The 24748-nt window shown below is 40.1% G+C and overlaps 1 protein-coding gene across 4 annotated transcripts in view; it reads left to right on the top strand.

Annotated features, from left to right (window-relative positions):
- TTC27 (tetratricopeptide repeat domain 27) overlaps positions 1–24748 on the top strand; it is a 176952-nt gene that overhangs the window by 57046 nt on the left and 95158 nt on the right. For all 4 annotated transcript variants that reach the window (XM_074011997.1, XM_005576159.4, XM_065527199.1 and 1 more), the window contains one exon: positions 7657–7770. In XM_074011997.1, the coding sequence (XP_073868098.1) occupies positions 7657–7770 (114 nt within the window). The remainder of the gene's footprint in view (positions 1–7656; positions 7771–24748) is intronic.

Here is a 24748-nt window from a genome sequence, read left to right as displayed (position 1 = left end):
TGTTTTATGTTTTTAGCAATACTAAATTTGAATGTAAGATTGCTTTTTTTTTTTTCGAGATAGGGTCTTGCTCTGTTGCCCAAGCCAAAGTGCACTGGTATGAACACAGCTCACTGCAACCTGGACCTCCCAGGCTCAAGCGACCTTCCTGCCTCAGCCTGTCAAGTAGCTGGTACCAGAGATGTGCACTGCCACACTGAGTTAATTTTTTTGTTGTTGTTTTTTATTTTTTCTAGAGATAGGGTCTAGCTGTGTTGCTCAGGCTGATCTCAAACTCCTGGGCTCAAGCAATCCTCCTGTCTTGGCCTCCCAAAGTGCTAGAGTTACAGGTGTGAGCCCCTAACGCCCAGCCTGCTCTGTCTTTTTAAGGATTTTAACAGTAATGGTTTTGTAAAATACATGTTTTTTTATATACATAACACAAAATGTACCATCTTAACCATTTTTAAGGGTACAGTTCAGTGGCATTAAGTACATTCACAGTGTTGTGCAGCCATCAGTATTATCCATGTGCAAAACTTTTTCAGCTTCCCAAACTCTGCACCCATTAAACAATAACTTCCTTTCTCCCTTCCCTTTAGCCCTTGCAACTGTCATTGTACTTTCTATCCCTATGAGTTTGACTACTCTAGGTACCTTATTTAAGGGGAATCATAAAATATTTGTTCTTTTGTAGGCCAGGTGCAGTGGCTCATGCCTGCAATCTCAGCACTTTGGGAGGCCAAGGAGGGTGGATCACCTGAGGTCAGGAGTTCAAGACCAGCCTGGCCAACATGGTGAAATGCCATCTCTACTAAAAATATAAAAAGTCAGGCCAGGCGCGGTGGCTCACGCCTGTAATCCCAGCACTTTGGGTGGCCGAGGTGGGCAGATCATGAGGTCAGGAGTTCAAGACCAGCCTGGCAATATGGTGGAACCCCGTCTCTACTAAAAATATAAAAAGTAGCCAGGCGTGATGGTGCACGCCTGTAGTCCCAGCTACTCGGGAGGCTGAGGCAGGACCATCGCTTGAACCCTTGAACCTAGGAGGCGGAGGTTGCAGTGAGCTGAGATGGCGCCATTGTACTCTAGCCTGGGCAACAAGAGCAAAACTCTGTTTCAAAAAACAAAATAAAATAAAAAATAAATAAATAAATAAAAATACGAAAATTAGCCGGTCGTGGTGGCATGCACCTGTAATCCCAGCTACTTGGGAGGCTGAGGCAGGAGAATTGCTTGAACCTGGGAGGCAGAGGTTGCAGTGAGCCAAGATTGCACCACTGCACTACAGCCTGGGTGACAGAGCGAGACTCCACCTCAAAAAAAAAAAAAAATTGTTCTTTTGTGACTGATTTCACTCAGCATGGTGTCCTCAAGGTTCATCTGTGTTGTGTATATCAGAATGCGATTCTTTTTTAAAGCAGATTGATACTCTGTTGTTTCTATACCATGTCTTTTGTTTTTTGTTTTTTAATTTAATTTATTTTTTTTTTTGAGACAGAGTCTTGATCTGTCGCCCAGACTGGAGTGCAGTGGTGCGATCTCGGCTCACTGCAATCTCCGCCTCCCGGGTTCAAGCAATTCTCCTGCCTCAGCCTCCCGAATAGCTGGGATTCCAGGCACCCACCATCACGCCCAGCTAATTTTTTTGTGTGTTTTTAGTAGAGACTGGGTTTTATCATGTTGCCCAGGCTGGTTTCAAACTACTGACCTCAAGTGTTCCACCCACCTCGGCCTCCCAAAGTGCTAGGATTACCGGCGTGAGCCACCACACCCAGCCTATACCACATTTTATCATCCATTCCTTCACAAACATTTGAGTTGTTTTTGCCTTTTGGGTATGTGTATAATGCTGCCAGGAATATTGGTCTGCAAATATCTGACTTCAGTTCTTTCAGGCATGACCCAGAAATGGAATTGCTGAATCATGTGGAATACTATATTTAATTTGGAGAGAATTTTTTCTAATGCTTAGATTTACTTTTTTCATACAAAGATAGCATAAAGTATCTTCTACAGAATGCACAGCGGTCACTAAAAGTTTTACAGTTCCTGTTATTCCCTGATGTATTTTGTTTTCCACTCACAGAATTAGTGAGTAGCCAATGGGCGTGGTGGCTCATACCTGTAATCCTAGCACTTTGGGAGGCCAAGGTGGGCTCATCGCTTGAGCCCAGGAGTTTGAGACCAGCCTGGGCAAAACCCTGTCTCTACAGAAAATTAAAAAAGTTAGCCAGGTGTCATGGCAAGTGCCTGTAGGGAGGCTAAGGCAGGAGAATCACTTGAACCTGAGAGGCGGAGGTTGCAGTAAGCCAAGACTGCACCACTGCACTCTAGCCTGGGCAACAGAGTGAGACACTGTCTCAAAAACAAACCAACAAAAAGAAATAGTGGGTAGCTAGAATTCTATGGTAATAACAAATTATATTAGCTTATATTTAGGTCTATGTACTCAGTCACGCATTGCCTCTTATAATCAAGGCTGAAACTCTGTGCTTATTTAACCTCTTAATATGTAAGACACCATTCCAAATCTGATGAGTCACGATTTGATAATTACAACCTCTTCTTTTATCTTTACTAATTTTTGGCATCTGAGCAATTTCGCTGTTCTCAAGTACTTCTTTCTTACACTTTTACTGAATAGTAAAGAAATGTGCTTATAAGATATTTCAGTAAATATGAAGTTTGTAATAATTGCATTTAGCTTAATGTTAAAATAGAAAATAACCCAAATCCGACGAAACTGAACTTAGGAATTTATTTTCCCTTCATTACTTAATTTCTCTTCCTTACTACAGAATTTTGGAGGTGGTTGGTCAACTTTTAGTCTACATTTTTCTCTTTATGAATAAGACGTCTTTAGTCCCACAGAGCTTAACCTGCTTTTTCAAGGGCACATAGATAATGGCTGGGACGGTAGAGGAATTCAAGCTAGTTTAGGAAAGAATTAATTTTTTTTTTTTTTTTTTGAGACAGTCTCAGTCCGTCACTCAGGCTGGAGAGCAGTGGAATGATGTTGGCACACTGCAACCTCTGCCTCCTGGGTTCAAACGATTCTCATGCCTCAGCCTCCTGAGTAGCTGGAATCGTAGGTGCGCACTACTACACCCAGCTAATTTTTGTTATTTTTAATAGAGATGGAGTTTCACCATGCTGGCCAGGCTGGTCTTGAACTCCTGACCTCAAGTGATCTGCCTGCCTCAGCCCCAAAAGTGGCCACTGTGGCTGGCCAGTAATAATTAATCTTAATTTTTACTTGCCATGAAGCAAATGGAATATTACGATTTTTATTTCTGATACAGGGTCTCACTCTGTTCAGCCCAGGCTGGAGTGCAGTAGTATGATCATAGCTCACTGTAGCCTTGACCGGACTCAAGTGATCCTCACACTTCAGCCTCCTGAGTGGTTGGAACTACCTGGACATGCTACCACACCCAGCAAATTTGATAAATTTTTTTGTAGAGACAGGGGCTTGCTATGCTGCCCAGACTGATTTCAAACTCCTGGTCTCAAGTGATTCTCCCGCTTCAGCCTCCGAAAGTGCTGGGATTATAGTTGAGCCATCTCACCCAGCCGTAAAGTAATTTTCTTTTTCTTTTTTCTTTTTTTAGCATGTGGTATGTGTTGTCTTAAAGAAAAAACATTTTAAGTGGTGTTTAAGTTTCTGAGCTGCCTTACAAAAGCCTATGTAGACCCCAGATTGCCTAGGTCATAGTAATAAAAGTATTGTGTCATGATAGCTAGTTGTTATTTACAATATTGTGTCCTTGGGAGCATATGTTCCCAATTCTATCTAGGGAATGCTCCAAAAAAGAATCTATTAGATTGATTTTCATAAGCACCAGTCACTGTTAGTTTACATTTCTGTTTCAGAAGAACCACCTTTTTATGCCCCTGTCCCTTTGTAACAGAAGACAAAGGAAAAGTCTATTTCTTTGTCCCTCTTTTTATCCCTTTCTTGCAGTGTACCAGACAGTATGTAAGGCACTAGGAATCAAATAGCTGGGACTTCTGCCCTGGAGGAACCAAACTAGATGCAGTGATAAAGAATCACTGAATAGAGGTGGAGTCATTAGATGAGGTGGTTGAGAAGGCTCCCTTACAAAGTGGCATTTAGGCCAAGACCTAAATGAGACAGAGCCAGCCTTGTAGGCATTGGGGTGATCGCTTCTCAAGTTCTACATGGAATGGAAATAAGAGCAGTAACCCCCTGTTGGGGGACATGGTGAAGACTCTGAGTTAACTCTATCCAGATGTTTGTGTAGATTATGGCTTGAGCTCTCACCAGCTGGGGTTGGCCTGCTGCTTAGGTAGGTTAGATTGGTGTTCTCTCCATTGCATTTGGTTGCTGAAATTTTTTTAAAATGCCATTTTCTAATAAGTCAATAGAGCTTCATAAATCAACATATTTCCTGTTTAGTTTTCTTCTTATTTACCCAATGTCCCATATTATGATCAATTCTCACCTCATGGGCAGCAGTGTTTTATAAAATATATTGAATATAGCCTATGTGCAATTGCTTTCTTTCAGAAAGACTTTCTCAAGTCTTTATATCTCCCAGCCAAGTAGACATCATTACATTCTTTAGTGATGCTATTATCCAGTTAGTTCCTTCTTCAAAGCTTTTCAAATGTCTGTCAGATTGTATGTTATTTTCAGTGTTTAGTGAGAATGTTTTGGTTGACCTTCAAATAAAAATCTTAGGCAAGCCTCCTGTTCTCATACCAGTGTAGAAAACAGTGTGACTTTGTTGTTTATCTGAGGAAGATATTTCATCCCTTTGTTGTGCAAGCCTTTGGGACAACCTTTTTAAAGGTGGGTTTTAACTCTTACAAGCTCATGGGCTGAGCTGCACCATAGTTGCTGGCAGAATGATCAGTGTGGTTGGAAGGTGAGCACTGTTGCCCATGCCCACTCCGGAGAGAGATTTTCTGTTAAGGGTGAGCTTAACACTGGAGCTCCTGGAGGGGCCAGATGTGCTCTTCAGTGGGAACTCTCATAGGCTCCATTAAGCTTTACTTATTTATACTTACTTAATGCACCCAATTCTGTGAGAGATGGGAATGCTGCTCCAATTTTAGAGAGGAGGAAAATGAGACATCCAGGGAGATTGAGTAACTTCCCCAGGTCACTCGGTGGAGCTGGGATGCCTCTTGATCTTTTACTCTGCAGACTTTTCCCACTGTTTTACAGAGCCCTTTCCTCAGTACTCTTCCATTTTGTTGTCATGGGATTACAGATGATAATCCCTTTAATAAGATGAAAAGAAAATGAAGACAGTGATGTGACCCATTGTCGGTAGTGGAATCAGTTTTGCAGATTTACCTAATGAGAAAAGTCCTTTCCTTTGAAAATTCTTTGTTTTTTTTTTTTTTGTTTTTGTTTTTTTTTTTTGAGACGGAGTTTTGCTCTTGTTGCCCAGGCTGGAGTGCAATGGCACAATCTCAGCTCACCGCAGCCTCCACCTCCTAGGTTCAAGCAGTTCTCCTGCCTCAGCCTCCTGAGTAGCTGGTATCACAGGCACCTGCCACCACATCCGGCTAACTTTTTGTATTTTTATTAGAGACTGGGTTTCATCATGTTGGCCAGACTGGTCTCGAACTCCTGACCTCAGGTGATCTACCCTCCTCAGCCTTCCAAAGTGCTGGGATTACAGGTGTAAGCCATCACGCCCTGCCTGAAAATTCTTGAGATCACATTTTATAATAAAATCTGACAAGTAGTGTTGCACATTTTAAAGAATTAGTTTTTTTAATGTCTTCTCTTTCATCATTCATATTTTTATAGGGCCATATGCACCTATTTATGTCAGTAAATTCATTCTTTTTGTAGATTTAAGTTAATGGAGGCCAATGAGATGAAGTTATACATTAATCTTGGAAACTATATTTCAAGGGGATAAAAATATTTTAATTTGCAAAGTTAATTATAGAATAATAAGATTAGAATGTATGTTTTATGGGGGCAGGGATCCTGTCTGTTTTGTTTGCTCTTCTGTCCTTAGGGCCTAGTACACACTGCCACGTAGGGAGTAGGTGCTCAAGTGAAGTAATGAACAAATTTCACTAAGGTTCCATTCTTTTGATTCTCCTCTCTTATTCATGTATTCTTTACCTAATCCTCTTCCTTCACCATCTCCAAGGCTCTTTACTGAGTACTCTTTTTACATTACTCTACTTTCTAATGTTTCTATGGTAGTATCATCCATGTCCAGGAAGTAGTCATATCTTAATTTAGCTATTTAAATGAGCACAAGTTTATTTGGAGAAAATGTTATAAAATAATATAAAGGTGTTCTGGGGCTTAGGATACTAAGTGTTAGTACCAGCTTTTGCTGTTAATAGAGGTGTGATATTGAGCAGGTAATTTAACCTGTTGGTGCTTCGTTTTCCTCTTAATTGTAAGGGGGTTGGTCTAGATTAGAAGTTAGTTAGTCTAGATTAGAGGTTAAAAATTCAAATGCCTATAGGAGTCAAGCAGGTAATACAAATGAGTGAAATGAACTGTAAGGAGTTATAGGCTGAAGGACTTCTTGCTAACCTTTAATGAGAGTTTGGAGTTATGAATGAATTTGATAAAAGACAAATACTTTATCTTAGCCTAATAGTTCTTAAAGTTTGCTACACTTGAGAATTACTTGGGGTGGGGGAGGGGAGTGGTATTTTAAAAAACACTGATGCCAGCCTGGGCAACATAGGGAGATCCTGTCTCTACAAAACTAAAATAAAATAAATTAGCCGGGCATGGTGGTGCAGGTCTGCCTTCCAAGCTACTCGGGTAGCTGAGGTGGGAGGATTGCATGAACTCAGGAAGCCGAAGTTGTAGCTTGCCGTGATCATGCCACTGCACTCCAGCCTTGGTGACAGAGTGAGCTCCTGTCTCAAAAAAACAACAACAACAAAAAACAGCCACCAAAACTGCCAGCCACATCCTGCTCTCAGAGATCTGATGTGCTTTTAGAATACCAAACGTCCCAGGTGCTTCTAATGAGTAGCTACATTTTCAGTGGTTAATTGTACTCTAAGATGTTTTCCAGACCTGACTTTTTGAAACAAGAGAAGGACCAAGGATGGCGTCAACTTTCAGATAAACAAACAGGTCTTTCTCCTCTATTTGTAGTAATCTTTACTGAAAGTAATTGTTGTGAATGATAACCCAGAGACAGTATCAAATTCCAAGTTGTCATCAAAGAAAGTTTAAATTGTGCTCATTATACCAAGGAGTCAGTGTTTATCCATAGTACATTTTGTCCCTGTTTTCACTTATCCAGTACTTTCGCTTTGTTTCTCACTACATTTGTGATCATATTGGATGGTTTCTACTATATTCTCTGAGTAATGGTGGTCACAGCTTTCTCTGGGGTTAGGTTTCACTGTGTGCATATTCGGTTTTGATACAGGCCAGTCTTTGTTAAGATGCCCCTTCTAGTAATGCATTTTCATTAAAATTGGAGACTCCCTACCTTAACGAATGCCAGAAAGCATTCTCATATGTTTTAGAATGATTTCTGTAATATAAATTGAGAAAAAGAGAACTTTTTGTTCACTGGGAAGATTTTCAAATCTGTGTTTAACTGTACCCTGATATTTTTGGAAGACTTAATTTTGTCCTATTCAGAATGAGATCACCTAGCTTATCTCTTTTCTATGTTTTTTCCCTCCTGCTTCTATCAGTGTTTGCTTTCACAACCAAAGTTCTGGGCCATTCAGACATCGGCCTTGATCCTCCGGACAAAACTTGAGAGAGGAAGTACACGCCGAGTGGAACGGGCAATGAGGCAGACACAGGTAGGAATTAATGTGGCAATTTGTATGCTTCTTCCAACTCTCTGTTGCTATCAATAAGCATACATGTTTGCTATGAATGAAAGAATGAGACGGCTTACATTTTACTCAAATAATTTGTTACTGTTTAGAGAATAAGTTCTATAATTTAACTTCTTGGTTCCAAAGCCCAGCTCTGTGACTTAGCAGCTCTGTGAACTCAGTACTTAACCTCTCCAAACCTCATTTTCATCATCTGTAAAAGAGGTTAATAATAATAACAGCACTTAGGCTGGGCACGGTGGCTCACGCCTGTAATCCCAGCACTTTGGGAGGCTGAGGCAGGTGGGTCATGAGGTCAGGAGTTCGAGACCAGCATGGCCAACATGGCAAAACTTCATCTCTACTAAAAATACAAAAATTAGCCAGGCATGGTGGCAGGTGCCTGTAATCCCAGCCACTTGGGAGGCTGAGGCAGGAGAATTGCTTGAACCCAGTAGGCAGAAGTTGCAGTGAGCCGAAATCGTCCCATTGTACACCAGCCTGGGCAATAAGAGCAAGACTCTGTCTCAAAAAATTAAAAAAGAAAAAAAAAAATAACACTTACAGGTTTATGGTAAGCATTAAAAGAGACAATATAAGAATAAATAAATAAAGATATGCAGCCCCATAGGTATGGCTTGTATAAAGAAATAAAATTCATCCTGATGCAAAAAATATTCATTAATGAACTAACCACATGTAAGATTAATCCATATTCAAGTAACGTTCTTCATTTAATGCTAATGTTTATTCCTATCCAATGAGTCAATAGCATTTAGTCTCTTTCACATATTTTCTCATAAACTATCCATGATGCAAATTTATTACCAAGAAAAATGGAAAATCTTGCAATAGATACAGGATTTCATAACGTCAGTGTCTTAGTCTGTTTGTGCTGCTACAACAATATACCTGAGACTAGGTAATTTAATTTATAAAGAATTGAAATTCATGTTCTCACAGTTCTAAAGGCCGGAAAGTCTAAGATCAAGGTGCTGGCATATTCGGTGTCTGATAAAGCCTCGTTGCTCGTGGATGGCACTGTCTGGGTGTTCTCATATGACAGAAGGGTGGAAGAGAGTGAACCCATCCTTTTACACCATTTTATAAGGGCCCTAGTCTGGCTTATGAGGGCTCTGCCCTCAAGATTTAATAATTTCCTAAACATCCTACCTCCTAATACTTTCACATTGGCCATTAAGTTTCAACATATATATTTTGGAGGACACATTCAGACTATAGTAATTAATGAAAGTGATTTAAAAAAAAAATTTTTTTTTGACACAGAGTCTTGCTGTGTTGCCCAGGCTGGAGTGCAGTGGCACAGTCTCAGTTCACTGCAACCTCTGCCTCTGGGGTTCAAGCAATTCTTATGCCTCAGCCTTCTGAGTAGCTGGGATTACAGGCGTGCACCACCATGCCCGTCTAATTTTTGTATTTTTAGTAGAGATGGAGGTTCACCATGTTACTCAGGCTGGTCTCAAACTCCTGGCCTCCAGTGCTCTGCCTGCCTCTGCCTCCCAAAGTGCTAGGATTACTGGCATGAGCCACTGTGCCCAGCCAAAAATTTATTTTTATTTTATAAAAATTTCAAACCTACATAAAAGTCATAAGAACAGTATGAAGAATTCCCATATACCCTTCACCATGAGATCCTGTTTAGGCTTTAACAACTTGTCCTCATAACGTCCTTTGTAGCACAGGGATCCAAGCCTGGCATTTCACTGTCATATCCTTTCAGGCTCCTTTATTCCAGAACAATTCCTAGTCCTTTTTTGACCTTGATGGGTTTGATGCTTTTGAAGATTATGGGTTATTTTGAAGACTGCCCTTCAGTTAGAGTTTGTCTGATGTTTCATTATTTGATTCAGGTCATAGAATTTTGGCTGTCATATTATAGAAATAATGTAGTACTCTTCCCCCCTCAGGTGGCACATGATGTTCACTTATGCTGTCACTGGGGATGTTATTTGATCATTCAGTAAGCTTGTGTTTGTGAAGTTAGTGTTAGTAAAGTTAGTCTTTTCCTATTGTAATTAATAAACATTTTCAGGGAGTGGTATCGTTTGGGTATTTGTCCCCTCCATATCTCTTGTTGAAATGTGATTCCCATTGTTGGAGATGGGGCCTGGTGGGAGGTGTTGGGGTCATGGGAACAGACCCCTCATGAATGTCCTAATGCCTTCTCCACGGTAGTAAGTGACTTCTCCCTCTGTTAGTTCATGTGAGAGCTTGTTTGAGAGAGCCTGGCTTCTCTTTTGTTTCCTTTCTCGCCATGTGATCCACTTGCTTCCCTCCCCTTCTGTCATGACTAAAAGCTTCCTGAGGCTTCATCAGAAGCCAAGGTACCATGCTTGTATAGCCTATAGAACCATGAGCCAAATAAACATCTTTTCTTTATAAATTACCAAGCCTCCGGTATTCCTTTACAGCAACACAAAACAGATTAACACAGGGAGTTACTCTGAGACCATCTGATTTGTCATCTAACTTTCACCCATAGGTTTTAGCATTTATTCTTTTGTTTTTATATTTTTATTTATTTATTTTTACTTGCCACTATACTAATGAGGAGGTTTTAGCATTTAAAAAAAATGTGTGTATTTATTCATTTATTTCTTTTTAGAGACAGGGTCTTGCTCTGTTGCCCAGGTTGGAGTATAGTGGTGCGATCATCGCTCTCTGCAGCCTTCACCTCCTGTGCTCAAATATTCTTTCTGTCTCAGCCCTCAGCCTTACCACTAGTTAGGGCTACAGGTGCATGCAACTGTGCCTGGATAGTTTTTTAATTTGTCATATGGGATCTCACTATGTTGTCCAGGCTGGTCTCAAACTCCTGACCTCCAGCAATCCTCCTGCCTTGGCCTCCCAAAGTGCTGGCATTATAGGTGGGAACCACTGTGCCTGGCCTGGTTTTATTATTTATTGATGTATCTTCTCTGCATAAGTTAGCATTATGTATTGCCAACTGGTAATTTTCTAATTCCATGATTCTTTAATAATTTTTAAAATTGGTATTCTACTGTAAGGAAGAGCTTTCTCTTCTCATTTGTTTTTCCATGTATTTATTTACTTGATTGTGAACTCATGGATTCCTGTTTTATTTTATGGGGTGTAATCTTACATTTTCATTACTTATTTACTTTTTTTTTTTTTTTTTGGAGACAGAGTCTTGCTTTGTCACCCAGACTGGAGTGCTGTGACATGATCTCGGCTCACTGCAACCTCTGCTTCCTGGGTTCAAGCGATTCTCCTGCCTCAGCCTCCCGAGTAGCTGGGATTACAGGCGCCCATCACCACACCCAGCTAATTTTTGTATTTTTAGTAGAGATGGGGTTTCACCATGTTGGCCAGGCTGGTCTTGGACTCCTGATCTCAAGTTATCTGCCCACCTCGGCCTCCCAAAATGTTGGGATTACAGGCATGAGCCACCGTGCCCGGCCTGTCTTATTCTAAATTTCTTATTGTGACAAAATTTTAGCTCATTTGAATAAGTATTAAGCATATTATTTGTTGCTGTATTAAAAATAAATCCACAGACAGAATACTGTGATAAAAACAGAAGTGGGGTTTCTCTGTCAGAGAATGCTAATTTTAGAACCTCAATATCCATTCTCCCTGCTCCCCGGTCTTTTTGTTTTTGAGATGGAGTTTCACTCTTGTCACCCAGGCTGGAGTGCAGTGGTGCAATCTTGGCTCACTGCAACTTCTGCCTCCCAGGTTCAAGCGATTCTCATGCTTCAGCCTCCTGAGTAGCTGGGATTACAAGCATGCGCCACTGTGCCCAGCTAATTTTGAATTTTTAGTAGAGACGGGGTTTCACCATGTTGGCCAGGCTGGTCTTGAACTCCTGACCTCAGGTGATCCACCTGCCTCTCAAAGTGCTGGATTATAGGCGTGAGCCACCGTGCCTGGCCCCCTTCTTTATTTTAGTGATAGAACCTCCTGAATTTTATCCAGGCATATGACTTCCGGTCCTCTTTTGCATGTTGGAGAGGCCAGGTAACTAAGTTGTGAACAGTAGGATGTGGATGAAGTAATATGTACCACTTCTGGGTCATACCCTTAAAAGGGAATGTGTGCTCTCCTGGTACTTTGTCCCTTCCCGTTGGCTGGGAAATCAGGAGAACTGGGCCGCCAACTTAGACCACAGATGTTTTGAAGGTGGCTGAGCCCTTTTAGCAGTTCTGAGCCATTCATTGTTTTAGTCTATTTTCTGCTGTGATAACAGTGTACCACAGACTGGGTAATTTATGAAGAAAAGAAGTTTATTTCTTACAGTTCTGGAGATTGGGAAGCCCAAGACCATGGTGCCAGGAGGTGGTGAGGGTCATCCGCTGGCAGAAAGGTAGAAGGCAAAAGGAAGTATATGCGAGAGAGAGCTCCCTTTTATAACAAAGCCACTTCCATGGTAATTAACCCACTCCCATGGTAACAGCATTAATCCATTCATGAGGGTAGAGCCCCCACCTCCCACCACTGTTGCATTGGTCACCACGTTGCCAACACATGAACTTTTAAAGGACACATTCAAACTATAGCACTGTTGAATTTATAAATGAAAGAGAAACAGAATTCTGTCTTGCTCAAGTCTACTTTTTGATCTTTTTGTTATAGCAGTTTAGCCTATATCCTAAGTAAGCAGGCTGAGGCAGGAGAATCATTTGAACCCAGGAGGCGGAGGTTGTAGTGAGCCAAGATTGTGCCACTGTACTCCAGTCTGGGTGACAGAATGAGACTCCGTCTCGTTTAAAAAAAAAAAAAAAAAAAAAAAAAGTAAGGCAGAGAGAAAAAAACGCTATTAAGAAAAAAATGAGAAAATATATTTACTATTCATTAACTGGAAGTAGATCACCATAAAGGTCTTCCTCCTTATTGTCTTAACATTGAGTAGGCTGAGGAGGAGGAGCAAAAGGAAGAATTGGTCTTGCTGTCTCATGGACGGCAGAGGCGGATGAAAACCCATATATAAGCGAACCTGTACAGTTCAAAGCAGTGTTGTTTTACAGTGGAAAAAACTGGCAAACACTACGGTAACCTCGTGATTATGATTAATATTATTGGTGATAAAACCGTTGATACAGGTTCAGTATCCCTTATGTGAAATGCTTGGGACCAGAAATGTTTTGGATTTTGGATTGTTTTCAGACTTTGAAATATTTACATATACATAATGAGATATTTTGGGGATGGGACCCAAATCTAAACACAAAATTCATGTCACTAGGGTGCAACACCTGTTGACAAGAAATAGAAAGAAGCAGAAGAAAATGTCAATCCAAGGTGTTGGCTCAGTGGAGCCTACAGTATTTCCCACTTTGCTGTCTCCTTGGGCTGAAATGGCTGGACCTGTCCTCTGCCTTCTCTTCCCTATCACTGGATATGGGCAGCCTCAGGAAGGGGCATGACCTCAGGCTAGGTGCTCTCTAGCTGAGGTGACGCTGAAAAAGCTGATAGTTCAAGGCAATCTGTTGTCCCCACTCCCGCAGCTAGACCTCACTATGTAGAGCAAAGAGGGAAGGTGAAGATGTAGTTGATTAGCATCTTCAATTATGGTGGATTACACCATTGTTTTAAAGTTTATTAAAAATTCAGTTTACACTAAAATTGTAAAATGTTGAAATGACTAAAACATAGTTTATTTAAGGAAATACACATAATACATTTTTTTACATTATGGAAAAAGTTTAAGTGTCTGTTGTTGTTAAAACTTCAGCCTTCTTTTTTTGTTTGTTTGTATTTGAGATGGGAGGTCTCACTCTCCCACCCACACTGGAGTGCAGTGGCGTGATCTCGACTCACTGAAACCTCTGCCTCTTGAGTTCAAGTGATTTTCCCGTCTCAGCCTCCCGAGTAGCTGGGACTACAGGCATGCACTGCCTGCTTAATTTTTTGTATTTGTAGTAGGGTTGGGGTTTCGCCATGTTGGTCAGGCTAGTTTTGGCCTTCTTAATAGAAATAGTGCTAGACTACATTCACTTATTGGTGAAGGACATATTGACCTAGAAATAATTTGCCCTTTAGCCATCTCTTTCAATAACTTTGGCACATAAAATAAGTTGGTCAGCATTCATTTTTCTTTTATAGCATCTAATTAAACTAAAAAAGTGGATCTTTTATGTGTTTATAAGTATATAGCTTTTCTTTCTTTCTTTCAAGACAGAGTCTCGCTCTGTCACCCAGGCTAGAGTGCAGTGGCGTGATCTCAGCTCACTGCAACCTCTGCCCTCCCGGGTTCAAGCGATTCTCCTACCTCAGCCTCCCAGGTAGCTGGGATTACAGGCACATGCCACCACACCTGGCTAATTTTGGTATTTTTAGTAGAGATGGGTTTCACCATGTTGGCCAGGCTGGTCTTGAACTCCTGACCTCAAGTGATCCACCCGCCTCAGCCTCCCAAAGTGCTGGGATTACAGGTGTGAGCCACCACGCCCAGCCTGTATATATCTTTTCAATTCTAAACCTGCATTTGTGAAGATTATGTTTTTAGATATCAAATAACAAGAATGTGTTTTGAGTGGGAAACATGGATTTAAAAGAAGGCTGGGAGCAGTGGCTCACACCTGTAATCCTAGCACTTTGGGAGGCCAAGGCAGGTGGATCACTTGAGGTCAGGAGTTCGAAACCAACCTGGCCAACATGGTGAAACCCCATCTCTAGTAAAAATACAAAACAATTAGCTAGGCATGGTGGCGGGCGCCTGTAATCCCTGCTACTCGAGAGGCTGAGGCGGAGAATTGCTTGAACCCAGGAGGCAGAGGTTGCAGTGAGTCGAGACTGTGCCACTGCACTCCAGCCTGGGCGACAGACCAAGACTCTGTCTCAAAAAAAAAAAAAAAAAAAAAAAGAAGAAGAAGAGTCAAATCACTGTGCTCTGGCATTTTTCCTTTGCATTGGCCTTACTATATTTGGGGTCCGTTCATTTTGCCATTCAAATGCTGCATTATCAAGAGAGTTGCGTAGCCCACTAACTATAGAACAGAATTAGAGAGTTGTTACTTCTGCCTCAGCAGGGTAGTACTGTAGAAAATGCTCTTTACTTCCCCAACCCAGAAATCTTGGAAATTAGTCAGATCATGTGACAGGATGAATGTACAATTTGTCTAAGTTTCTGTCAATGTTGAGGCATTTAGCTCATCATCTGAACTTCTGCCAATTCCCCTGATTCAGAACTTGATATTACTTTGTTTGTTGAAGTTACTGCATCCCTGAGGAAAAAGAGGAAAATGATTTTAAAATTACATGTATATATTAAGACAGTGTTGTGTTTTTTTAATTCTGTTTTAGTTTCTATGAAAATTTGTTCCCTTCCACAGCAGTGTAAAGTGATAAAATGATAAACTGTTAAAAGTTGAGGAAAAGGCTGGGTGTGGTGGCTCACGCCTGTAATCACGCCTAGCACTTTGGGAGGCCGAGGCGGGTGTATCACCTGAGGTCAGGAGTTCAAGACCAGCCTGGCCAAGATGGTGAAACTTTGTCTCTACTAAAAATACAAAAATTAGCTGGGCATGGTGGCGGGCGCCTGTAATCCCAGCTACTCAGGAGGCTGAGGCAGGAGAATTGCTTGAACCCAGGATGCGGAGGTTGTGGTGAGCCGAGATTACGCCACTGCACTCCAGCCTGGTGACAGAATAAGACTCTGTCTGAAAAAGAAAAAAAAAAAAGACTTGAGGAAAAATAAGCTAGAAAGGACCCCCTTAAGGAAAAGTTTGATCTTGTTCTATTATGTATTGAGGAAATGCAGGTGTGATGAAGTCAGGTAACCTTGCCCCAGTTTGTCTGGCTAGTTAGTGACAGTCTGGACTACACAGACTTACACGGTTGCAGGCAGTTACACTGAAGGCTTCAACGGCAAGTCCTAAGGAATGGCAGATTTGGAAGAGATCTCTAAGTGAGACGTGCCAAACTTGAAAAGAAAATGTTTCACCACACCTAAAGGTAAATAAATCATGATTATAAGATCCGCAGAAGAAGGAGGAACTCCAAAATGAGGACAATCTATTAAAAACATCTTGTCTTCTGAAATTATTTTAGGCTGCAATTTTGTATTGCATGTTCAAGGCAGTGGTGATGTTAGTGACAATGAAGAAAATCATGTTTATGGAAACTATTTTAATGGCTATGATTCAGAAGCTGCTTGAAATAAAATAAGATTATATTCTTCAGTAATCATTTATACCCTACTTTTCTACCAGTGGAGTATAAAATAGTGTTCTCTATCGTCATTCAGCCTTTCTGTCCCCATCTGATCTAAATTCTTTTTTTTTTTTTTTAAATGAGAGAGAGTCTCACTTTGTCACCCAGACTGGAGTACAATGGCATGATCTCGGGACTGCGACCTCCACTTCCTGGGCTCACCTGATTCTCCTGCCTTAGCCTCCCAACTACAGGTGTGCGCCATCATGTCTGTCAATTTTTGTATTTTTTTTAGAGACAAGGTTTCACCACATTACCCAGGCTGGTCTTGAACTCCTGGGCTTAAGCTATTCACCTTCCTTCGCCTCCCATAGTGTTGGGATTACAGGCGTGATACACCGCACCCACCCTTAAATTCTTATATTCAACATTTTATCATAAGATCGCATCCTTTTCTTTTATATGGTATGGTTCATGTGCATCTCCCAAAGTTGATGTGTTGGAAACTTAATCCCCAATGCAAAAGTATTGAGAAATGGCACCTTTAAGAGGTGATTAGGTCATTAATGGATTGATGCCAGTATTTCAGGGGTTAGGTTCCTGATAAAAGAATGAGTTTGGCTTCCTTCCCTCTAGCTCTCTTGCTCTCACTCTCCCTCTTGTGCCTCTGCCATGGGATCATGTAGCAAGAGGTCTTTTCCAGATCCAGGCCCTTCCATCTTAGACTTCCCCGTCTCCAGAACTATAAGAAGTAAAATCTCTGCTCATTGTAGATGACTCAATCCTAATATTCTGTTACAGCAACACAAAGGGGCTAAAACATTTTGTAATCCAAATGTGAAACAAATTAATGGAAACTACATACATTCAAAGGGACCATCTTATTTATGTCCAAACCAAAACATTTTTGAAAAAAAAATTGTGCAAACCAAATTTGTCATTGTCTTCTTTCATATCAAGCTCTGTCTTCTTTCATATCAAACTCCTTTTACTTGGTGTTAGATAAACTCAGTTCAGTCTTTGGAGATCAATGTTAGATTGTTTTATGTTTATTACTGAAATAATCTTGATAATGAATTTAATTACTTGGTTATCTCTTACACCTGTTAATTTAAGTCATGAAAGTCTGTCCCTGTCCAAGCAGTTGTGCCTCTGAAGATGTTTGCCCAACAGGGAAATTTTTCTTCCTCCTTGGATTTCTGGGAGGACATTGCATTGAATTGGAAATTTGAGATTATTGCAGTTTTCTGTCCCTGGAGTCTGTTTATACTGCAATTTGACTTTCTTAACTGTGGTTATGAAGTCAGATTTCACAATTTTTAAATGACTTTTTTCTTCTTAGAATATGTTTTCTTTTTTTTTTGTCTTTTAACTTAGCCTCAGGGGTACACGCGCAAGTTTGTTAGATAGATAAATTGTGTCTCAGGTTTTGGTGTACAGATTATTTTGAAACTCAGGTAATAAGCATAGTACTCATTAAGTAATTTTTCAATTCTTATGCTCCTTCCACCCTCCACCCTCAAGTAGGCCCCAATGTTTGTTGTTCCCTTCTTTGTGTCCATGTGTACCCAACGTTTAGCTCCCAATTACAAGTGAGAGTATGCACTATTTGGTTTTCTGTCCCTGCATTAGTTTGCTTAAGTTAATGGCCTCTGGCTCCATCTTTGTTGCAGCAAAGAACATAATCTTGTTCTTTTTTATGGTTCTGTAGTATTCCATGGTGTATATGTGCCCCGTTTTTTTGAGACGGAATCTCGCTCAGTTGCCTGGACTGGAGTGCAGTGGCGCAATCTCAGCTCACTGCAAGCTCCACCTCCCAGGTTCACGCCATTCTCCTGCCTCAGCCTCCCAAGTAGCTGGCACTACAGGCGCCTGCCACCATGCCCAGCTAATTTTTTGTATTTTTAGTAGAGACAGGGTTTCACCGTGTTAGCCAGGATGGTCTCGATCTCCTGACCTCGTGATCCGCCTGCCTCAGCCTCCCAAAGTGCTGGAATTACAGGCGTGAGCCACTGTACCTGGCCATGCCGACCCCATTTTCTTTATTTAGTCTACTGTTGATGGGAATTTAGGTTGAGTCCATGCCTTTGCTATTGTGAATAGTGCTGCAATGAACATACACACACATGTGTCTTTATGGTAGACCGATTGATAATCTTTTGGGTGTATACACAGTAATGAGATTGCTGAGTCTGATGGTAGTTCTGTTTTAAGTTCTTTGAGAAATTGCCAAACTGCTTTCCACAATGGCTGAACTAATTTACATTCTCACCAACAGTATATAAGCGTTCCCTTTTTTCCACAACCTCTTTAGCATGTTGTTTTGTGACTTTTTAATATCCATTCTGACTGTTGTGAGATGGTATCTCATTGTAGTTTTGATTTGTATTTCTCTAATGATTAGTGATGTTAAGCGTTTTTTTCATATGCTTGTTGGCTGTGCATATGTCTTCTTTTGAAAAGTGACTGTTCATGTCCTTTGCCCACTTTTTAATGGGGTTGTTTTTTGTTTTTTGTTTAAGTTCCTTATAAATTATGGATATCAGACCTTTGTCGGGTGCATTTGCAAATATTTTCTCTCATTCTGTAGATTGTCTCTTTACTCTGTTGATAGTTTGTTCTGTTGTGCAAAAGCTCTTTTGTTTAATTTGGTTCCGTTTGTCAATTTTTGTTGTTGTTGAAATTGCTTTTGGCATCTTTGTCATGGAATCTTTGCCAGTCCCTACATTGAGAGTAGTATTTTCTAGGTTATCTTCCAGGGATTTTATAGTTTTTGGTTTTACATTTAAGTCTTTAATCCATCTTGGGTTGATTTTTGTATATGGGGTCAGAAAGGGGTCCAGTTTCAGTCTTCTACATGTGGTTAGCCAGTTATCCCAGCACCATTTATTTAATAAGGAGTCCTTTCCCCATTGCTTGTTTTTGTCAACTTTCTCCAAGATCAGATGGTTGTAGGTGTGCATCTTTGTTCCTGGGCTCTCTCTTCTGTTTCATTGGCCTGTGTGTCTGTTTTTGTACCAGTACCATGCTGTTTTGGTTTCTGTGGCCTTGTGGTACAGTTTGAAGTATGCTAATGTGATTCCTCCAGCTTTAGAACATCTGTTCTTGATACTGTGTAGTTACATGATGCTTTGAAGGAGTAGGGATTTTTATCATGGTTAATTATGGAGGGAGGAAGACCCAAAATACCATGTTTGTTACCATTGTGGAGATTATTGCTGCTGTGTGGGCTGAAACATTTCTCTTTAAAGTTGGTAGTCCTTTCTTTATATGGCCCTCATGACCTATCTCATTAATTTCTAGTAATGATTAAGGGTATGTCATAATGAAACCCTTGATTGGAGGAATATTAGTCACAGTAATGTACTTTCAGGATTTGTTACTCTGAGGCTTGTACTTGTGTTTGAATAATTTGAGAAAGAGGTCCTTTATTTATTTATTTTTTTTTAATACTGATGGAATTACCACACTCTGCAGGAATTAGATGTAACACCTGGACCAAGTCCACGGTCAGTAGTAGTGAAGTGTGTTTTGTTTTTTTAAACTATGTCACTCTTCTTAATTGTTTTAATTATATAAATGATGCTGCTTATTATAAAAATATAAGCAATATGGAAGTGGAAAGTAAAAAACAACAGCTTCCTTTTCCTCTTGCTTGCCTTCCAGTCTCAACAATTTGTGTACCTTCTAAACCTCTTTCTGTGTGTAAACATAAATATACTTTGACATAAGTGGGATCATCCAGTCTTCATTGCTTTATACCTTTTCCCTCTAAACATAACAGCTTGATCAGCTCTGCATGCCAATACTTGTGAATCTAGCTCATTCGTTCCAGCAGCCATATGTCACTCTTTTAAATAGAAGTGCTACAACTTATTTAACTAATCCTCTATTTTTGAAAGTGTCTTTTAATTAATATTTTATTTTTAAACTGCATATTAAAAATTTTAGTACTGCATATAATAAAATAAATTAGTTCACTGAGGAAGATTTTAAATGAAAGATATAAATTCTTCCTCAATTCTGAGTTCACTTTTAGCTATTTCTTTTTTAGTTGTTATTCTAGTGGTTTCCATTATAACTTTAAATATTTACATTTCTTTAATACTTCTGTCTCTTGATTTGTCAACTTTTTAGATAGAATCTGTTGATCCCACACTATAACTAAGGAAGAAATCAGCGCACCTCTCATCTCCTCTTCCATTTTTATGTTATTTTTCAATTGTTGGAGTTGTTACTCTATATTCTGTTGGGTAATTTTTGTCATGTATGTTTGTTCTATATATATATATATATTTTTCTTTCAGAGACAGGGTCTTGCTCTGTTTTCCAGGCTGGAGTGCAGTGGTACAAACATGGGTCACTGTGCAGCCTTGACCTCTTGGACTCAAGTGATCCTCCCCACCTCAGCCTCCTCAGTAGCTAGGACCATAGTCACCCACCACCATGCCAGGCTAATTTTTAAGTTTTTTATAGAGGCAGGGTCTTGCCATGTTGTCCAAGCTGGCCTCAGACTTTTAGGTTCAAGCAATCCTCCAGCCTTAACCCCCCAAAGTGTTGGGATTACAAGTGTGAGCCACTACACCTGGCTCAGATTTTTTTTTTTTTGAGACAGAGTCTTACTCTGTCACCCAGGCTGGAGTGCAGTGGCATGATCACAGCTCGCTACAATCTTGAACTCTTGGGCTCAAGTGATCCTCCTGTTTCAGGCCCCCACGCCCAACTAATTTGCAATATTTTTGTTGAGACAGGGTCTTACTACGTTGCCCAGGCTGATCTCAAACTTCTGACCTCAAGTGATACTCCCACCTCAGCCTCCCAAAGTGCTGGGATTACAGGCGTGAGCCACTGTGTCTGGCCTATATGTTGAATTTTTTAAAACTTCAACCCAATCTTACAGCATTGTAATGATGATGCTGTGAGTGTACTGATTATTGATTATACACCAAATGGTGCGATTGGACCCATGGAGAAGGAAATGCAGTGCTCTGTGTCTAAGTGTTTGCCACTTGAAGGAAGCTGTCACAAGAATCAAGGTCCAGGGGATTCTCCGCTGATTTTTTTTTTTTGCACTTTGCATGGTCAGCTACCACTGCTTCTTTCCTGTTAGTCATTATCTTTCTTGTTTCCTTTTTTGTTTTTTTGTATTGCCTCATTGTGTAACTTTTTCACATGAAGAACAAATGTAGTTAAATTTGCGTCTTTGTGAAAAGTATTTTTCCATCATAATTCAGGAGTTTGGGTGTATAGAATTCTAGTTGCAAAATCATTTTTCTTCAGGACTTTAAATGAAGTCATTACCTTAATATCTCCTGTCATCACCTTAATATCTCCTGTCATCCAAGTTTGCTAATAAGTATGGCAGTCTGATTTTTGTCTTGTTTTAAGTTCTTTCTTTTCTTCTTGTTTTGAAATTTTTTTATAATTTTCTCTTTATTTTTGGAATTCTGGATGTATCTAAATTTGACCATGGGCTCTGGAGTCATACTGCCTGGTTTCTGTTCCCAGCGCTACCATATAATATACCTGCTTATACCTTGAACAAGCTACTGAACGTCTCTATGCCTCAGATGGCTCACATAAATAATGGAATAAATGGAGTTTTTATGAGCATTGTATGAGTTAACATTTAGATCAGTATCTCATGTTGGAAGTGCTTAATAAATGTTAGTTACATAATTATTATTTCTCTTTCTGGATTATATATTGGGTTATTTAAATAGAAGCAATTATGGCTCTATAAATGAAACAATTTAATTATACTTTAATTAATTATACTTTTTTCTTCATTCTTTAAAAAACTTCTTTATCCAATTCAGTTCTGCATTTGGAATTTTAGTAGAACTATGTAGAGACCTCCCAGATCTATCTTCTGTGCCTCTTCTAAGCTGTTTGTCTTTTTGGTTGAAGTTATAGGAGATTTCTCCCATCTTTTCTCCTGTATTATGAATTTTGACCATAAGCCCAATTAATAATATTTAGTCCATTCATAAATTTTTTTATTTTGACAATTATTTTTAATTTCCAGTAAATCTGCATTTTTCTGATTGTCCTTTTTCATAATAGTCTTTTGTGTTTTACAGATACAGTATCTCATTTAAATTTATTTGTGCATTATTAATTAGAATTTTAAAAATTATTCCTGTGAATTATCTATCCTCAGGTATGACCTGTGTTATATGTTCCTCTTGGCCTTTGATATTGCTTTTTCTTAAATGGCTGATGATTGCCAAAGCTGATTGTGTTGATAGTTAGCACAAGTCCCCTCTGTAGCGGTGTGGGTCTCACTGTCTTAGAGGCTTTTCCACTGAGTGCAGGGCTGACTGCAGACTCTGCACTGTGACCAGAGTGTGGCTAACTAGCAGGCTTCTATAGGGTTGGCATGGGTCTTCCTTCTAAATCTTCCCCTAAGGCTCTGAACCGGGAATCTGAGGCAGCTGGGCACTCTTGCTGTTATAACAAAGATGCTTCTCTTTTTAAATAAGCCTCATACCTCCTGTTGCTTCATTCTTTCATTCCTTTCCTTCTGAACAGACATGTGAGGTCTGAGATAGTATCTCCTAAGTGGTGCAAGAAGGCACTGTGCTTTACCAAGCCTAGGGGGCAGAGGAGGCATCCAGAGGGGCTGGTAGCAGGATCAAGATCCCAAGTGAAAAGCCACAAACAAAGGATAGAGACCCAGTGAGGAGAACCTCCTCTCAGTATGGTGTCTGAAGCATTGGCCAGTGGTTCTGAGCTATGGAAGTCATAGTCTGGAAGGCAGGATCACCCTCACCAGAGTGACATCCAACAGATGAAGCTGTGCATAGAGCAGTGGACTAAACAATGTATGAGATATTCTTAGATGATACACTCAGGGAGGCTACAAAAGATACAAAAGGCTTTGCACTGATTGGGAGAGGGACCTAGTCATCAAGAAAAAAGGTCAAAATGTTTAAAGGATGGAATAGCAGGGTCAGAAAGAGATGCAACAACCCAGATGACAGGTATTGAGGTTAACTATATGGGAAACTTATATTAGCTCTGCATCAAATATATTAACACAGGGCCTCCTTTTATGCCCCTAGACCAGAGCAAGATCTCAGGTCAAAGCAGCTCTTCAGAATTGCCTTCTGCATGTGGTCATAAAGAAGAACATGGGGCAGCAATGCAGTAGTTTGGGACAGAGAGCTAGCTTATGAAGATCATCTCAGCTTGAGAATAATTAAGTAAGTGTGTGGTTCTCAAAGGGGTGAGACGATGATTGCAAGAAAGAAGCTAACAGACACAACTGCAGGAGGTAATATTTAGTTACTCTAAGCTGGAGACAGTACAGCATGATCTCAGATGCAGATCTGGGTTTCCCAGTACCCCAGAGTTTCCCATGAAGACATCCAGGGATAGAGGATGCCTCCCTGTGGAGGCACAGTACCAGAAGCTCCCCTTGGTATTCTCACAGGGGGAAAGGATGGTTTATGCCCACCTGCCACCTCCCATCCCCCAGCCAAATATTGATCATGTGAGTAAGTCTCCCTCAGCGGCGCAGGCTTCTGACCTGTCTTAGCTCCATTCTAAATTTTATGAGAAGAGGCTTTCAGAAGTCTAGTTGTATCCTGTAGCCAATAATAGCAACATAATATGTGAATTATGTTACTTCAGGATCTTCACTTCTCAGGTAGACTGCTCCAACACTCCTTACTTTCTCTCCTTACCACTGACTGGCCTCTCCCCATTCTTATTGGCACCTTCGTTGAAAAATCAACTGACCGTATGTATATGGTTTGTTTTTGGACTCTGTTGTCACAGCTGTGTTTTAGCATTTATTAATTCTATTATGCTCTATTTGGAAACCTTTCCTTCATAACAGCTAGAATGTGAGCTTCTTGAGGGGTCAGTTTCTATATTTTACTTATTTTTACATTCTCAAAATGAACACTCAGTGGATGTTTGCTAAATGATTAACTAGAAAACTAGAATTTTGAATTACTTACTTATTAGCAGGACTAATTGAGAGTTAGCTGAGTTAAAGACTATGTTTTCATCTGGCACTTCAATAATCTGAGAGCTGTAGAGACCAGCCTTTCTGATATCATTCCAGTACAAATTTTTAGTGTAGTAACAAACCCCAATGCCAAAGCTAACAGGAACAGAATAGTCACTGTGATTACACTGAGATTAACATAGAGTAGTAATTCAGTTTGGTTGGTTGTGTTTTTTTAAGGGAAGGGAAAAGAGATGAAGCCATTTTTTTATTGGGTTTCCTAAAAAATAGTGAATTAATGCGTAAATCACTACCCCATGTGCTTCTAAGAAGTAATAAGAGCCTAAAGTTCAAATTAACTCCTTAATTTAGGGGAAATATGTTCACTCTGTATTTTTTAGCATACCAGAAGACAAGGCTTTCCTTTAGTCATTTATTCTATATTAAAGATTTCTCTCTCATGTGTTAGCATCTTAGAATATTCACATGCTCTGTTGTGTTTTCACATATCTTCTTCACAGAAGTACATCCACTTGCATTATACTTGGCAGACTTGGTATTGCCCTTGATGTGTAACTATTTGTTTGAGTAGAGAATCTCCAGCTGCCATTATGGAGTCATTAAAGAAAGACTGGGAAGTGGAGTGCAGCACATGATCTAGTCATTTAAGCTGACTGTGGCTGTATTTGGTTTGCCTAATGAGTGGGTATGGCTTCAAAATTTGAAAAATTACATTTGATTTTCATGCTTATTTTAAATCCCCCTAAATGTAAGGTGCTTATAATGGACAAATAGAAGTTTAGAGCTTTTCATGACTCTTGACCTTCTGTCTCAGTAATATTTAAGAATTTTTAAGAACAGGTC

The sequence above is a fragment of the Macaca fascicularis genome, chromosome 13, assembly GCF_037993035.2.
Source record: "Macaca fascicularis isolate 582-1 chromosome 13, T2T-MFA8v1.1".
NCBI classification, from domain to species: domain Eukaryota; kingdom Metazoa; phylum Chordata; class Mammalia; order Primates; family Cercopithecidae; genus Macaca; species Macaca fascicularis.
The sequence above is the reverse complement of the archived record's forward strand: the minus strand, read 5'-3'. Positions and strand labels throughout refer to the sequence as shown.